This window comes from Aspergillus udagawae (genome assembly GCF_001078395.1).
Source record: "Aspergillus udagawae IFM 46973 DNA, scaffold_5, whole genome shotgun sequence".
Classification (NCBI taxonomy): Eukaryota; Fungi; Ascomycota; class Eurotiomycetes; order Eurotiales; family Aspergillaceae; genus Aspergillus; species Aspergillus udagawae.
The window spans coordinates 1469142-1485430 of NW_025091268.1; the positions used below are offsets into that span (position 1 = coordinate 1469142).

General features: G+C 52.1%; 5 protein-coding genes across 5 annotated transcripts; 3 read left to right on the top strand and 2 right to left on the bottom strand.

Moving 5' to 3' along the window:
• Positions 1-411: 411 nt before the first annotated feature.
• Positions 412-1557, top strand: Aud_007316 (Gfo/Idh/MocA family oxidoreductase; the record flags this gene model as incomplete). The annotated part of the gene is made up of 1 exon (XM_043292209.1): positions 412-1557. The coding sequence occupies one exon, from the start codon at positions 412-414 to the stop codon at positions 1555-1557; it is 1146 nt and encodes a 381-aa protein (XP_043148144.1).
• A 314-nt stretch (positions 1558-1871) lies between these two features.
• On the bottom strand, positions 1872-4013 carry Aud_007317 (signal recognition particle subunit SRP72; the record flags this gene model as incomplete). The annotated part of the gene is made up of 4 exons (XM_043292210.1): positions 1872-3075; positions 3130-3274; positions 3331-3604; positions 3693-4013. 4 exons carry the CDS (start codon positions 4011-4013, stop codon positions 1872-1874), a joined length of 1944 nt encoding a protein of 647 aa, XP_043148145.1.
• Positions 4014-5901: 1888 nt separating this feature from the next.
• Positions 5902-7359, top strand: Aud_007318 (glycosyltransferase family 31 protein; the record flags this gene model as incomplete). Its single annotated transcript, XM_043292211.1, has 1 exon — positions 5902-7359. One exon carries the CDS (start codon positions 5902-5904, stop codon positions 7357-7359), a length of 1458 nt encoding a protein of 485 aa, XP_043148146.1.
• A 995-nt stretch (positions 7360-8354) lies between these two features.
• Positions 8355-10365, bottom strand: Aud_007319 (putative C6 transcription factor (AmyR); the record flags this gene model as incomplete). Its single annotated transcript, XM_043292212.1, has 3 exons — positions 8355-8798; positions 8871-9321; positions 9389-10365. The coding sequence occupies 3 exons, from the start codon at positions 10363-10365 to the stop codon at positions 8355-8357; spliced, it is 1872 nt and encodes a 623-aa protein (XP_043148147.1).
• Positions 10366-12933: 2568 nt separating this feature from the next.
• Aud_007320 (glycoside hydrolase family 31 protein) lies at positions 12934-16094 on the top strand (the record flags this gene model as incomplete). Its single annotated transcript, XM_043292213.1, has 4 exons — positions 12934-13634; positions 13699-14106; positions 14168-14338; positions 14405-16094. The coding sequence occupies 4 exons, from the start codon at positions 12934-12936 to the stop codon at positions 16092-16094; spliced, it is 2970 nt and encodes a 989-aa protein (XP_043148148.1).
• Positions 16095-16289: the final 195 nt, after the last annotated feature.

The window sequence follows — 16289 nt, forward strand, 5'->3', positions numbered from 1 at the left end:
GTAGTATTCTGTTAAATGGCTACGGTCATATGACCAAGACCATGCGATCTCAGCACATGTACTCGCCATATAGCATCTATTGGCCACTAACAAACACTTGGTATGGCTGATGTCATCCCGTAACGAGATCCGGTCAATTGACGGAGGAGGTTTAAGGAAGGGGGAATGCAGGACTCACTCCCTTTATCATCTCATACGTGGTCTCTTAACCCTTCCGTCTAAGACTTTCAATAAACAAGTCCCTTACTCCAGATTCCGATCCCGTGTCCCTTCTCTTCTGGAGAGATGATCTCGAGTCGCTATCTTCCAATGGACAGCTCCTGTCAAGATAGCTTCCTACCTACCTAAGTAGCAGCCAAGTACACTCGAAGGTATCTCGGCTCACTCCAATACAGCTGACAGTTTGTGGAGATGACTCAAACACCCCTCCGAGTAGGAATCCTCGGCGCAGACAGCGAAGTAGTCCAGACCATCTACTTGCCTGCCCTACAAGCCCTGGATCAAAACTTCAAAGTCGCAGTCCTTCATAGCACAGCCAGCAGCGCCAAAGATGCGGATTCCCCCCGAACCACCACTTCGATCGACGATATCATCCATGATCTCAATGTCGATCTCATCTTCAACTTCCTCCCTAACGAGTACCACGAGACCTACACCATCGCCGCTCTCGAGGCTGGCAAACATGTCATGGTCGAAACCCCTGTAAGCCTCAGCATCAGAAGCACCAAACGGATCATCGCGGCCGAGAAGCGCGCCCCGAAAGGGGCTAAGGTCTTCGTCGCCTGCGCGCGCCGCTACGTACCTTGCTTCGAGGACGTGTTCCGGAAAGAAGTCGCGAGCCTCGACCGGATCTACTACGCTCGGTGTCGGAACATCGCAGGACCGCACACGGCGCATTCAGCCACGACGCCCCAAAAACCGACGGTACCCAAGACGTACAGCAGCAGCAGCAGCAACGGAGCGGGAACTGGCGACAAGCATCTCCTGCAGGCGCTTCTGGAGGAGGTGTTCAGCGGACAAGAGCTCAGCCAGGACCGCATCGCGCTGTGCCAGTTCCTCGCATCATTGGGGTGTCATGATCTGGGCCTGATGCGGGATACTCTGGGGCCGCCGGATACGATCTCCACGATCTCGGTGAACGATCCGTTCTACTCGGCCATTTTCCACTACACGGATACTGCGGCGAGGGGCGGACACCCGTTTACCCTGGTGTATGAGACAGGTACCGACTCCGTGCCGCGGTGTGATGCGCACCTGGCTATCTACGGCCGTACGAAGACCGTGAGCATCTCCTACGAGCTTCCGTATGCGCAGGGCCAGCTGTTGCGGGTGGTGGTGGAGGAGATGGATGATCAGGGCGTGCTCAGGAAGACGGAGAGTATAAGTAGTTGGGAGGATGGGTATCTGGAGGAACTGAAGGCGCTGTATGCGTTTCTCGTGGAAGGAAAGCCGGCCAAAACGACGGCTGTAGATGGTCTCGAGGATCTAAAGTTGTTCCGGATGATGTTCGAGCAGTATGATCGACAGTGCGGGACCATTCGAACCCCCCTTGGCTAGAAGTTTTTTGGGTGGTAAAGCCGTGAAGGGGATGAAAGCTGGAATTCATCGACTGTTTTGAATGATTTGCCAAGGTCACTTTAGCTGACTTCGTTCCATGCCAGTCGTATCCTTAGAATCTCGCTCTGGCGAAGCTTGGATATTCTGATTTTAGTTCTTGGATATGTTTCTGTACCTTCTTGAGTATCAATACAGGAAATTGAAGATCCGTTAGGAAGGCGAAGGTCATCTACAGGCTTCGCAAGCCACAATTCACCGTAGTCTAGATCGCTCCCATGCAAGGCATCTCTCATAACGCTCAATGCAACATGCGCCTACCGCTTTCCCTTCTTCTTCTTCTTTGAACTGGCGCCTCCACCTTGAGCCTTGGGCTGTGTGATAGCCGGTGCCTCCTCCGCCTTCTCATTGACAACACCACCCTGCATTCTCTCAGCAGCACGCTGCTTGCCCTTTCGCCCCTTGGGGCGATACGTGGACCGGTCGCGGAGTGGTAGCCACCGCTCCGGATCCGGAGTCTTGCTAGGATCGTAATCCTTAGGAAGACGCGACTTCCTGACCCGTTTCGTCGCGCGGGCCTGGCTCTCCGCTGCAGTCCTCTTTCTTGCGCCGGCAATCGCAGCGGCAGCGGCCGCGGCTGTCGCCGAGGAAGGAGCGATGCCCGCTTGCTCGAGGGTGGCGATATCCACGTCTGCGGTCAGATCCTCGACGGCAGGTAGGCTTTGGAGCTGCGACTCTACCTTGGAGTAGTCAAGGGTGGCCTGTGAGGCGACGTAGCCGGCCACTGCGAATTGGTCGCCGTTGTTATTCCGGTACAGATCCTTAAACAGTTCTCCGGATAGCGTCAGGTCTGTGTGGTCAGAGGAGTGTAGTAACGACGCCGCTGCCGCGCGGAGGAGGGGCACTGGGGCTTCGGCGCGGTTTCGCCAGTGGTTCGCTGCCTTGGCTAACTCTGACCGAATCTGACCTTGGCGGCCTTCAAGCTTGTACAGGGACACCAGCACCGTAAGGAGGCCGGGGCTGAAGCGGATGTCCTTGTCCTGCTCGGCAATGGACTCGTCCAGGTTCTGCAGCAGTTTCTCCAGAGTGTTGATGGCGGAAGTAGTATTGCCTGCATTGACGTAGAGCTGAACGACAGTCAGGACCAGCCCGATATCCTTGGGCCGTCTCTCCAAGACCGGGAGGATGGCTTTCAGGGCCTTGGGCCCGGTTTGACCTTGTGCGTGTGCGGCTGCACTGTAGACCGAGAGCAGGTTGGTCCTGGCATCGAGTGAGGGACAGGCTGCTTTAGATAGTACTTTGGATGCGGAGCGGATAATGCCGTCGTACTTTTGTACTAAAATATCCGCTGCGTGAGAATTACCCATCATCACATTATTCTGGTAGTCAAAGAGCTTATCGTTGTCGGTGGAGTCGGGTGTCTGATGCAAGGCTTTGTACAGAGTATAGGGATTGGCAGCGGTGTCTTGAACGAGGGTGATGTTGTGTTGGGCAATCTTCTTTGTGGAAAGCTCGGGGATACTGTATCAAGGTAAGCTTTGAGTTGCGGTACAATGAGCAAGTGGGTTCACATACTCTTCTACTGAGATTTCCTTGAGCACCGACTCGGCCTCCTCAGACTTGCCTTGGCGGAGTAAAACGTACAGTTGCTGCACCGAAATGGGGAGCAGCTCAGCAGCCCTGTCCTCCGGGGTGAGGTCTTCCGAGGTTCGACAGAGTTCTGCAAGATGTCAGTGCTATGCTCGCCAGTTGGAACGGTATGCCATCGGTACGAACCCTTTGCCCGTTTCAGCAGCATTTCACCCTGTGCAAAATCTCCCTTGGCGATGCTCAGACATGCCGCGTTGTATACAGTCTCAAACGCTTCCAGATCCTCTCTTGTTGGCCTAGCATGTCGTACGAACTCGGGGTATCCTTTCCACTGCAATTGCGCGTCGGCAGCCCACGAATTGATCCGAAGGTCGTTCTCTTCATTACCCATCGACGCCTTGTCCTTGGCCAATTCCTCATAAAGCTCAGCGGTCCGGCGAAACTTCTCGGCGCGATAGCTCTAGATGTAGGAAAATACATTGTAAGCCGCGTCCGGTTCCTCATGCGCCGTTCTTGGGGGCTATAAATGAAAAAGAGAAAGGACTTACAGCTTGAGCCTCTAGATGGTTGGCCCCTCTTCCACGAGCTAGACCGGAGATGACATGGATCGCCTCATCGGGCTGACCGTGCTTGTAGAGGGCATATGCGTATTCCAACGCAGCCTTCTTCTTCAACGCATCCCCGCTTTCTTCAAACACACGCAGGCAGTCCTCGTAGCGGTCAAGTTTCAACAGGGCCACCAGCTTGACGTGTTGGGCGTGGAGGTCCGCTTTGGACTTTGCCAGCACCGCGTTGGCGGAGCTGAGCATCTCTTCATGATCGTCAATGGAAGCTCGTTGCAGCAACGAGCTCAATGACTGGGTAGCCATGGCGGCGGGGGGGTGATTGGAGCTGCGGTTGGAAGATACCAGCACGAGAGATGGGTGCTGCGGAGTTTGGTTATTGTTGATCAAGTCCTCCGGACGTAGTTCTGCCGTTATGACAGGGCTGTCTTTGTGTTTGAGGGGCGAACTGAATAATCCGGGGTTCTGGCTCTAATCCTCCACATGCCACAGTGTGCGGAAGACAGATATTTCCGTATTTGGGAATTTGCACTTATGGTGCTTGTGGACCACCGTGAACCCCTGCAGACAGCGGATGACTAAGCCGCCTAAAGTGATGGCGGCTTCTGGCACCAGAAGAGAGCTATTCAGGCTGCATTGATCTCTGTTAAAATTATTCTTGGTGTGCTTCAACACTAATAATAATAATACTATTACTTCGTAATTATGAATGGTAATGCTTCTAGTCCATGTGAACACTATCTAGGTACTCTGTAGCGCTATTTCTTGAACCCACAGTGTATGTTACCGATATTCTTATTGGCTGAGGGTGCCTACCAATTCACACTCACCTGAGGCTCTCCCTATCCCCCGATCCCTTTGAGGCACATTTCATCTCTATTCACCCATGAACATATATCATTGACATGAACTTTGGACGAGCAGAGAATGGTCGTAGCATCCAGCAAAAAGGTTGCAGTTACACTAGTAGTAAGTGTTTCCGCAGGCCTAGATTAGACACGCGACCGCCAAGCTATGCGTCGTCATCCCATATCTCCACTTGCTGTGTTGAGCATCGTTTTTTGTCAGAATGCCTCGTTGCTTGGATGTCTTGGGTATGGAACTGTCAATTCTTACGCGATCTGCTGGATGGCGCGTCATTGCGTAAATAATAATAATCCAATGGTAGTGGTGATGGGTCGCTTGAACCCCCTTCTCCAATGATCCAATTGAGTCGTCTTTGCCACTGCCGTTCTCCGTTCGTAGTTTAGGTTAGAGGTATACACTCTGGAGGTTCGTTCCAATAATAGATAGATATTACTACTACCTCTCTAGTATATTGGAATAAACTGACAGGCCAAGAAACGATAGGATTGATAGTTGATACACTGTTGTACCTCCTAATTTCAAGAAGAACAGATTCTCTGTGGTATTCCCACTGAAAATAAAAAACCGCCACTACTGGAGTGAAGACAGATGAGGTAGATAGATAGTCGACGAATGCTTCAACATCCATTACTCCGTACATGGACCATAATAATGACGAATGGATGAGAAAAGTGAAGCCCAGCATCTAAGGAACAGGACTCCATGAGAAGCGACCTAGAAAATCAAAAACGGCCAAGGTCAAGGGAACGCGGCCGCTGATCCATAGTCCACCGGCCCACTTTCCTGGCCATTCGTCTCTTCTTATTCGCCTCTTTGCGTCTCCATGACGGGGCTTTTAAGTGGCAGTCGGCGTTGCATCCCACCATGCCGTGGTTGAGGCCCAGGCACATTGGAGATACTTTTTCTTTATCCGGAATCTTAACTGGAGACGGACTTCCTGCTTGCCTCTCTTTTACTTCTTTTCTCTCTCTTTCTTTATCTTTCGCCTGTTTCCTTCGATTCTGAGGTTAAAAAAAAAGAGAAGGGAAGAAAGACTGCTCCTCTATCCTCTCTTTCTTTCTTGCTCCCCCTATATTAGATTTGAGGTCTAGACCCGCCTGTGACCTCCTGACCGGATTAGTCTCCCGTCCCTTTTACCTACCACCGGAGGGCTCCTATATTGGCCTTGCTGAGTCCGCGTCCACCAACTCCAATTCAGATTCTTCGCAGTCGGGCGAGATGCTCATGCCATTGTCGACTCTTTAAATCAGTTTCTGTCTATATCGTCGCTGTCCATTCGAGCTTGGGTTGAGCGAGGGAAAGCGGAACGCTTACAAGACAAACTCAAATGTGGTCGAAACTCGAGGAGAAGCCCAGACCGGCAATGGGTGCATCATGGATGTGGAAAAGGAGAGTGCTGCGCTTCTCTGTCGCGCTGCTTCTCGTCGCTGGTTTTACTTATGAACTGTGGCCCCGCGTCGAGTATTTACCCGAGGAACCACCAACAGTTATACAAAATATCACCATCGCCTCGGGCGTCAAGTGCGAACCTGACTTCGACGTACTCCGCCACCTGGAAGTTCGGAACCTTTCTCAGTATGAACGGCGTGAGATGATCGTCGCTCGTTCCTCGGAGTCGAATCTGCCCATCCGACAACGGCTCAACATCCCCTTATTTCAGCAAAAATCGTCGAGCGATGAGGCTCGTAGGCTGGGTCTGCCATTACAGGACGATTGCTACATTGGATCCCCCGTTACGGTGCAGGTGCCTCCGTCACCTGCGAATGTGGATGCTTCGCATATTGACTTTGGCGTTGCTACGACGTTAGAACGGTTGAACGACTCGTTGGACGCCTTCAGCCACTGGGCTGGTTACACACGCACTCGTATTTTCGCGTTAATCGAACCGGATGAGCGAGTAGAGGAAGTCCAAGCCAAGGCCGATAGCCTGGGGATCAATTTGTTTGTGACACAGTCGGAGGAGGAGTATCAGACTCGATACTTCTCACTGGTTGCGCATCTGGCGAAGAACATGCGGCCGCGGACGCGCTGGGCCTGCGTAATTGACGATGACACCTTTTTCGTGTCAATGGCGGCCTTGGTGGATGCGCTTGCCGAATACGACGACACGAAGCCCATGTACATTGGAGGTGTGTCGGAGAGTGTTTCACAGATTGGCATTTTCGGCCTGATGGGATTCGGCGGCGCGGGCGTCTTCCTGTCTCGTCCGCTGGTGCAGCAATTGAGCAACCACGACGTCTTCGAAGCCTGTCAAGCCATGCCTCACACCGGGGACCGGAGAATCTCACTCTGCATATATCAGCACACGGACACGAAGCTGACTGTGGATTATCGACTGCGGCAACTCGACATGAGAGGCGACGTGTCGGGGTTCTTCGAGTGCGGGCGCGAACCACCGCTATCCGTGCATCACTGGAAGTCATGGTTCCAGGCCGACATGGCTAAACTCAGCGTCATCACGAACCTCTGCGGGGATAAGTGTTTTCTGCGCCAGTGGCAGTTTTCAGACGGCTGGACCCTCACCAATGGCTTCTCCATCGCCAAATATAGTACCGAGATCGACGTGGACGATAGGACCATGGAGGTCTCCTGGGTCGGCGACAACGGAGCCGTCGACGAGTCGTTCCTGCATGCGCTCGGTCCTCTCAGGCCCAAGGACATGGGCAAAATCAGCTATATTCTCGAGGACTCAGTCTTCTTTGGCAACCAAGTGCGCCAATGGTACGTCCACCGAGACGCCGAGAACGGCGATCGGATCATCGAGTTGATCTGGAAGACGGCATAGACGTTATTCCCACCATGAGTTTGGCTTTGGTACACTCACTGTGCGGATATCGTTTTTTTTTCCTTCTCACAATTTGCTTATGCGATGGCTGTTCTAGACGACGCCTTCATGCCTGGCACGTTTTCACGTACATAATTCTTCCAATGTCCATAGACTTTGAGACCGCTGCACCTCCTTTACCAATATTTAATCATCTCCTATGGCTCTAGGGTGGCTTGCTCTCTTGCTGATAGTTTCATAATGATATGCAATATACCCATTCTTGCTCCCTTTGTTTTCATGTCCATTATATCGTATGACCCCACAAATGTAATCGGTTTTCAGAAAACCGAAATACCCAACTACAGACCGCCATGTCTATACACCCCGTGCTCGTGCTCTAATAGCACGCATGGCCTCCACAATAGGCATTACAAGCTATGGATCTAACTGTATATCAAGCACCTCAGAGATCCAAATATGGCCGCCTCCCTTTTATCCATGTCCTCATGGTTCATCTTCAACACTATGTCTAGCTTGAGATAAAGGCTTGAATGTATTACAGAACTGATTCCCGAGGTGATAGGGAACGCTTATGCATATGCCTACGGTGAAGAGTAGCGGGGGACTACCCTGACTCGACCCCTGCCATGATGGTCGATCAATATATTGAAGTCCATAGCAGAATTACACAATTCTTTGTTGGCTAGACCGATAAATTAATAGACTCTGTCAACTTGGGGGCACTCCAGGCAGCCCACCAAATGCTTATTTGTTGCTTCCGCTTACTGATTATCTTCAAGTCAACGTATGCTGAGTATAGCAGCTGGGAGCCAGTGAATATGCCTAACTCCGTACACTTGTAATCCGTTGTCCATCCTCGGACCGCCCAGTCATATATAAACAAACATATGTACAGATAATCAACGTAAGGATATACATCGAAGCCAAAAATACAGACCACAACGCGGGTATCCAAATCCATATCTACATCCGTTTCTCTGCTTCATAGCCGATTATCGTGGCGCCCGGAGAAGATGGGTATCGTGAAATGCCAACGGCGATGGAATGTGCGATACCGAGGCAGGAACAGAAACAGAAACAGGGATAGGGACACGGTCCGATTCCTCTGGCTCTGGATCTGCGGCCGTAAGCAGGTCCCATCTACTCTGGCTTTCGTCGCGCCAGGAGGGCGTGGGCCCCGAGGGCGGTGCTGTGATGAGGGGGAGAAAATTGCTCATATTAATGGAGCAGTCGAGGCCGAGGATGGTCTTTGAGCGGTTGAGGAGGGTGGGGAAGAGGTATGAAGGGGAGCCGCGGATGCGGGAGAGAGTGCTGAGGAGGCCCCAGAGGAGTTCGCGGGGGCCAACGGGCGATTCGGCGAGATGGTGGGAGGCTTTTGAGCCGAGGGAGCGGGTAACGTCTGCGACGGCCATGCCTATGTCGAAGAGTTTTTGTTCCTGGAGAGAAAGGCAAGTCAGTCAGGCGATTGGTGGGTTAGGAGATCAGGAGCCGGAATTGGAAAGGCTCACCATGCCGATTCCATGGGCATCGACAGACCCCTGGGATGCAGCACTGAGGACGTCCATCACTGCTTTTCCTACCAGGAGTGGGAGATGGAAGGGAAGGACGGCGTCCTCTCGCGACCCGGGCTGCGAGGCGTGCGCCATGGAGAGCTTCCAGATCATCACCTGCAGCCACTGCTGCGTCACGAGGATGTCGATTCTTTGAATCTCTACTACCCCATCTAGCGACATGGGTTTGCAGAGACTCGACTGGATGGAGGATATGGGGGGCATCTCGGAAAAGCCATCCCCGCCACCGGCAGAGATCCAGTCGTACAGGTTGGGTGTCAGTTTCTCGAAGAGGTTGATTAGATTGATGAAGCCATATGTTAGAATGGGATCGTCCGAGCGGAGGACTTGTGGTTTATGGATGGAGTTGCGTAACATGACCGGTTTCGATTGCTGCAATGAGTAGCCCCTGGATCACCCAAGGCGTCAAATTCGGCTTTCAAGCAGTAATTACCGTCAAATGCAGATAAACTCACCTCTCTGTGATGAAGAGCAGCCAGAAGACACGCCTTTTTTCTTCTGCTTCTTCAGGACCGAATTCTGAGTAAGTCACCTCCCGATGCAGGCCCAGAGTGAAAATCATTGATGTAGCTTGGCACAGGTAGAACCACGCTTGTTCCTGTTTGTCGAGATTGCCATAGCAAGCAAACAGGAAGAAAGAAGTCAAAAGACTCTCGATGCTGACTTCGTCCACCGGATCACACTCCTTCCTTGCCCGTACCGCCTCCGCGAGCAACTCTTCGCCTGACATCATGTACTGTCCCTCAGTGTTAAAGGAAGAGGGATCCATGGCACCATCAAACTTGAGCTGTATATGAGTTGCGGCACACAATGAAGCCAGAAAAGCATACCTCCGTGAAGAGAGTCTTTCCAGCTGGTGACAGTCCGCCTGTATTTCATCCTTCCGTACCACTGGCATGATGGGAAAGAGGTATTTGAAATAGACGTTCACGTGTGCCAGCAGAACAGGCGACGAGAGACGTCTTGAAAAAGGAGAGCATTGACCGGTTCCAGAGTCAGACATGGAGTTAGTCGAGTCAGGGGATGAGACCAGTTCCGGAGGCGCGAGTCGTGTAAATGAGTCCAGGAACTCCTGGGAGTTGAACTGGGCATCCACCACGGAAAACGGAGGAGACGTGGGAGAGGCTCCTATGGGGTAACTTCCGGCCTCTGGAAGGAAATCCTTGTCCAGGGTATGCTGTCGAGGGCCATAATGCAAGGTATCTCGAGGTCGTGAAATGAGTGGATGGATAGGAGCCAGAGGATAGAGAGTCCGGAACTTGGGGCCTTTACGGCGCAGAACATCGCTGTAGGAGCAGGAAAGGAGGAGCCGGGAGCACTTGTCGCATGGGAGCTCCCTCGAGCACTTGATCTTCCGACGCCTACAGTTGTCGCAGGCTTGCTTGCCCGGTTTCTGTTCGGATTTCGGGGGGGTATCGCTGGGGGAGTCCATTGCCAAACGCGGACACAAGCAAATTTCTCACAGAAAATTGAAGGATATAGTATGTAAAGTCTGGAAGAAGATATTATGGACACGACCCTTCATGACCAGAAAATCTCAACGTCTTGAGGTCATTGTAGATCGCTTCTTCATAAGACGATGAAGTCACTTGTAGAATTCAGTCATAGATACAACCATGACCAGCACGATATGAAAGTCAACAAGCAGATGTCGAGGTCGAAGGAGGAGATAAGTTCAAGGAGGGAAAGTAAACTATGAAAAAGGACAGAAAAAAATCCGGGGAAGAAGCGGGGAGCTGCAAGGAGCAAAATGAAGCCTGTTTAGAGCACTTTTTGAAACCGCTGATAGACTGGGCTCGATACTACCTACTATTCACAATTCTATGCAGCTGTACTGCAGGTACTAAGCACGGCCGAGATCAGGGCACAGAAGTTTGTAATGGGCGTATGGTTGTATTGTAAACTTGTATCCATTGACTATGGTCAATACACTAAATTCGTGTACTATGGTACCTGTCCAGGCTAGATCAGGTCAAGACGGTACATGCGTACTGCGACCCATGGTATTCTTTGTAACATCCATATATTATATTATTAAGACTAGGGGCTGGGTGCCTCTATTAGGTTGGACCCCGCGCATTCTCATCATCCACTAGCCTAGGCTTTCACTAGAACCTTCACAGAACGGGATCGCAGCTTGTTCTGGGAGAATACGAAGGGCGAAAAAGAGAGTTGTCCAAAAGCCTCTTAAAACTCGCTTACTTCTACGCGAGATGTGGCATCGATTCAGCTTGTGTAAGGAGGGGAATAGTTGGAAGATAGTCTAGCTGGGTAGTGGAACTTCCTATGCTTCATCCCCACAGGTTGTGTTGTACATCACCCCCGGATCTCGCCGCCACCGAACAGAGTTTCAATCATGGGCATTGTCATAGAGTAGGAAGATGGAACCTGTAGTAAACAAAATAACAGGGGTTGATTGAAAGGGCTGACGCCAGCATGGTCTGCGAACCAACCGATTAGACATGGTGTTATGGATGCGTTATTTTGTGCAATGACCCCTCAAGCAGCACATAGGCATTAGGTATAAGAGTCATACCATCATATGTGATGATGATGCATCCTGGTTTAGGTGCACCTAGTGGATCTAAGAACGGATATTCGTAGGTATCCTGGTCGCCATAAGCTCGAGTTGATATGGACGAGTGAACTGGCATATCATAGCGCCTTGTTAGGCACTAGTTAAACTAAGACCAAGGCCACAGCCCACAGAACGAATGGGAGTCCGTTCAACTGCCGTTTACTTGCTTTGTCGCACTTTGCCGAGGGGAGGCGTACTGACATCCACGTTAAAGATGGGTTCGGGAAGCCGAGGACAAGCACCAAATGACGGCCTGATGACCTGCCGGTCATAGGATCATGAGATGGTTCCTCCAGCTCGAGCTTCTTGATTGCTCCCGTAGCCAATACATGAGTACATCTGTGGTCAAAGGTCGCTGCAGATGGGCTTAAACACGATTGACCCACAAGGAGAGTCATACTGAAGTGAGCCCATTAATATCCCATTGATATTATACGGATAAGATCAGAGAATGCCAGTCTGTTGGACCTCACCGAGAGATCCAACTAGGATATATTATCAATGATTCGGTTGCAACCTTAACTAACATTATCCAATATTTCCACTGCCTCGGGAATTTATCGGGCTCAGAACCAATCAAGTCCTTGGTATCAGATGATTGAGTGAGCGGATACGGGTACCCAGGAGAAGGCCACTGTCACCAATGAGGGTCCTTTTCCAGTCCTGCAACCTGATTCCAAGAGGGTAAAGCTTGAGGCAATTTGTGTTTGTTTTGGTTGCTATTTTACATCCACTACATCATTTGACTAAGGTTTAGAGCGTGGCAAAGGCTGCCGCGGAAGAGTTAACTTCGAATATCTTCCCTGGCTCCGGCCGCTGTGGGTGACTTGGTGCTCTAGTCGGTCCGACATGTAATTTTCGTGTATTGTAGTACCGGAGCTTTGAACATCGGCTGTAATATACACGGTAACATCGCCGTATCCACAGCCGGGCGCAAACCCCGGGCTCGGAGGAATGCTTTTCCGGATCCCCCGTCCCCTTTCTCCCCTCTACTGGGGCATAAGCTTTCCCCCCAATCCAATACTCCAGTGGCCGTACCGCCCCCGCACGAGCCTAGAGTGGACAAGCAACAACAGCCAGAATAGGAAGCCCGATTCTTAATAATCCTGCGAGATGAAAGCTTCTTTCTCGTCCCAGCTTCCAGTTCTGGGATGTTCTCTGCGGAGCTCTGCTCGGGCATTTGACGGAGTAACCATCAGTGTCCCAGGATGATTTCTCTTGAGTCTCTACTGTCAGGCCAGCATACCACGCATAGCAGTAATGTAAGTGGGGTTCCGTCACAAAGACAGGAATTCGCTCTCCAACGTATCTGCTCCATACCTGGGAAAGATATAAAGGCGACGATGCCTCGCTGGAATGACGTTCACTTTTCTTTTTATCGGCAACAGCACGGTTTGGTCCTGTTTCCCTGAGACTTTCACCATGGCCAGCCTCCTGGGCCGCGTCGTCGCCAGTGCTTGGCTCCTCCCAATGGCCTATGGCGCAAGCCATTCGCTTGCCCCTAGCACGTCCGCAACCTCGGCATACGCGCAGTACACCTTACCATCTTCTGTTGACACTGGTGTTCAATTGATCGCCAACATCGACGATCCTCTTGCCGTCGACGCGCAGTCTGTCTGTCCGGGCTACAAAGCGTCAAATGTGCAGCAGACATCCCGAGGTTTCACCGCCAGCCTGCAGCTCGCGGGAGACCCATGCAATGTGTACGGGACAGACATCGATTCGTTGTCGCTAACGGTGGATTATCTGGCCAAGGACCGCCTGAATATCCAAATTGTTCCTACCTACGTGGATGCCTCCAACGCTTCTTGGTACCTCCTCTCGGAAGACTTGGTGCCCCGGGCTCAAGGCTCTGGCGTGTCCGCCTCTCAAAGTGACTTTGAAGTGAAGTGGTCCAATGAGCCTTCTTTCAATCTCAAGGTGATTCGCAAGGCTACTGGAGATGTCCTCTTCGATACCGAGGGCTCCGTCTTGGTCTTTGAGAACCAGTTTATCGAGTTCGTCTCTTCTTTGCCTGAGGGTTACAACCTGTACGGTTTGGGAGAGCGCATGGCCCAGCTGCGGCTGTTGAGGAACGCGACCCTAACCACCTATGCAGCGGATGTGGGAGACCCGATTGATAGGTATGTTGCTGACCATTTTTGAACCCAATGAACAAAGTCAACAAGCTCACAATCAGCTCTCCAGTAACATCTACGGACAGCACCCGTTCTATCTGGACACCAGATACTATACCAAAGGCGCGAATGGGTCTTACTCGCTTGTCAACACTGACGAGGTGGACATGTCGGAGGACTATGCATCATTCTCCCACGGTGTCTTTCTGAGAAACTCTCATGGTCAGGAAGTTCTCCTGCAACCCCGCAACATCACTTGGCGCACAATCGGTGGTAGCATCGATTTGACTTTCTACTCCGGTCCTACGCAAGCGGACGTCACAAAGAGCTACCAGCTCTCCACTATTGGACTTCCTGCAATGCAGCAGTACAGCGCCCTCGGATATCACCAGTGCCGCTGGGGCTACCAGAATTGGTCTCAGCTCGAAGAAGTGGTCAACAACTTTGAGCGATTTGAGATTCCCCTGGAATACATCTGGTCAGTCTGATTTCTGAGCCTATACATGTTTCCCATTTTCTTTTACTTACATTGCTTCCAGGAGCGACATCGATTACATGCTTGGCTACCGTGACTTTGAAAATGATCCAGAACGGTTCTCATACGATGAAGGCGAGGAATTTCTGAACAAACTGCACAAGTCGGGACGACACTACGTTCCTATCGTTGACTCGGCAATCTATATTCCCAACCCCGACAATGCATCGGATGCGTAAGTCCTTGTTATCTTATTCCTCATTGTTAGATGGTCAAGTTCTCACGATAGTCTGCATTCCAGGTACGAGCCTTATGCTCGAGGGGCAAAGGATGACGTTTTCATCAAGAACCCCGATGGAAGCCTCTACATCGGTGCAGTGTGGCCGGGCTTTACTGTCTTCCCCGATTGGCACAACCCAAAGGCATTTGACTACTGGGCCAACGAACTCGTCACCTGGTGGAAGAAGATTGCGTTTGATGGCATCTGGATTGATATGAGTGAGGTATCCTCTTTCTGCGTTGGCAGCTGTGGAACAGGAAAGCTACATCTAAATCCTGTTCACCCACCATTCCAGCTTCCCGGTGAACCTGGCAATATCGGCTACGATTACCCCGAGGCCTTCAACGTGACGAACTCTACCGAAGCTGCCTCTGCCTCCGCCGCCTCTGCCAGTCAGGCTTCGGCTGCTGCTGCTACCCAGACCGGCACTACGTCAACTTCTACATTGTATCTGCGGACGACGCCCACGCCGGGCGTCCGTGATGTGAATTACCCTCCTTATGTGATTAACCATGTTCAGGAGGGTCATGACCTTGCCGTTCACGCAATTTCTCCCAACTCTACTCATGTCGACGGCGTCCAAGAATACGATGTTCATAGTCTGTGGGGTCACCAGATCCTCAATGCCACCTACTACGGACTACGCCAGGTCTTCACTGAGAAGCGACCCTTCATCATTGGTCGGTCTACCTTTGCTGGCTCGGGCAAGTGGGCCGGTCACTGGGGCGGTGATAACATCTCCAAATGGGGCTCCATGTTCCTGTCCATCTCGCAGGGTCTGTCGTTCTCGCTGTTCGGTATTCCCATGTTCGGCGTGGATACCTGCGGTTTCAACGGTAACACTGATGAGGAGCTCTGCAGCCGGTGGATGCAGCTGTCGGCCTTCTTCCCCTTCTACCGCAACCACAATGTCCTTGCGGCTATCCCCCAGGAGCCCTACCGCTGGGCCTCTGTCACCCAAGCCGCCAAGGCCGCCATGAAGATCCGCTATTCCATCCTGCCCTACTTCTACACTCTCTTCCACCAGGCCCACACCACCGGCTCTACCGTCATGCGCGCTCTCGCCTGGGAGTTCCCCACTGACCCGTCCCTCGCCGCCGTCGACACCCAGTTCATGGTCGGTCCTTCCATCATGGTCGTCCCCGTGCTCGAGCCCCTCGTCGATACCGTCAAGGGCGTGTTCCCCGGCGTCGGCAAGGGCGAAGTCTGGTACGACTGGTACACCCAGACCGCCGTTGACGCCAAACCCGGCGTCAACACCACCATCCCCGCTCCGCTGGGCCACATCCCCGTCTACGTCCGCGGAGGCAGCATTCTGCCCATGCAGGAACCTGCCCTCACTACCAGAGACGCCCGCAACACCCCCTGGTCGTTACTCGCCGCTCTGGGCGGCAACAAGACTGCCTCAGGCTCGCTATATCTCGACGACGGAAGCAGCGTCGACCCGTCCTCCACCCTCGACGTCGAGTTCCAGGCTACTGGCTCGAGCATCCACGTCTCGGTCAAGGGTACCTGGGAGGAGAAGAACCGCCTGGATAAGGTGACTGTCCTCGGCGTGGCTGAGAAGCCTTCCGCTGTGACGTTCAACGGCCGCAACGTCCACCCTGGCTCAGTGCAGTACAATGCTACCTCGAAGGTGCTGTCTGTGCAGGGATTGCAAAGCATGACGCCCCATGGCGCCTGGGCTGGAGACTGGGTTCTGAAGTGGTAGTTTCTCTACAGATCATACGTTGTTTGGTGAGGAATGACTTAATAATTGTATAGATACTCAGATTTATATAGCAGAAGAACTAGCTCATCATTGTGGACATACTACGGAATAGTATCGAAAACGTAGCTCGAGAAAACAGCTCTATGTGTAAGCCACGCAGTAGCCCGAAAGCTCCATAGGATTGTTGCTCACGAG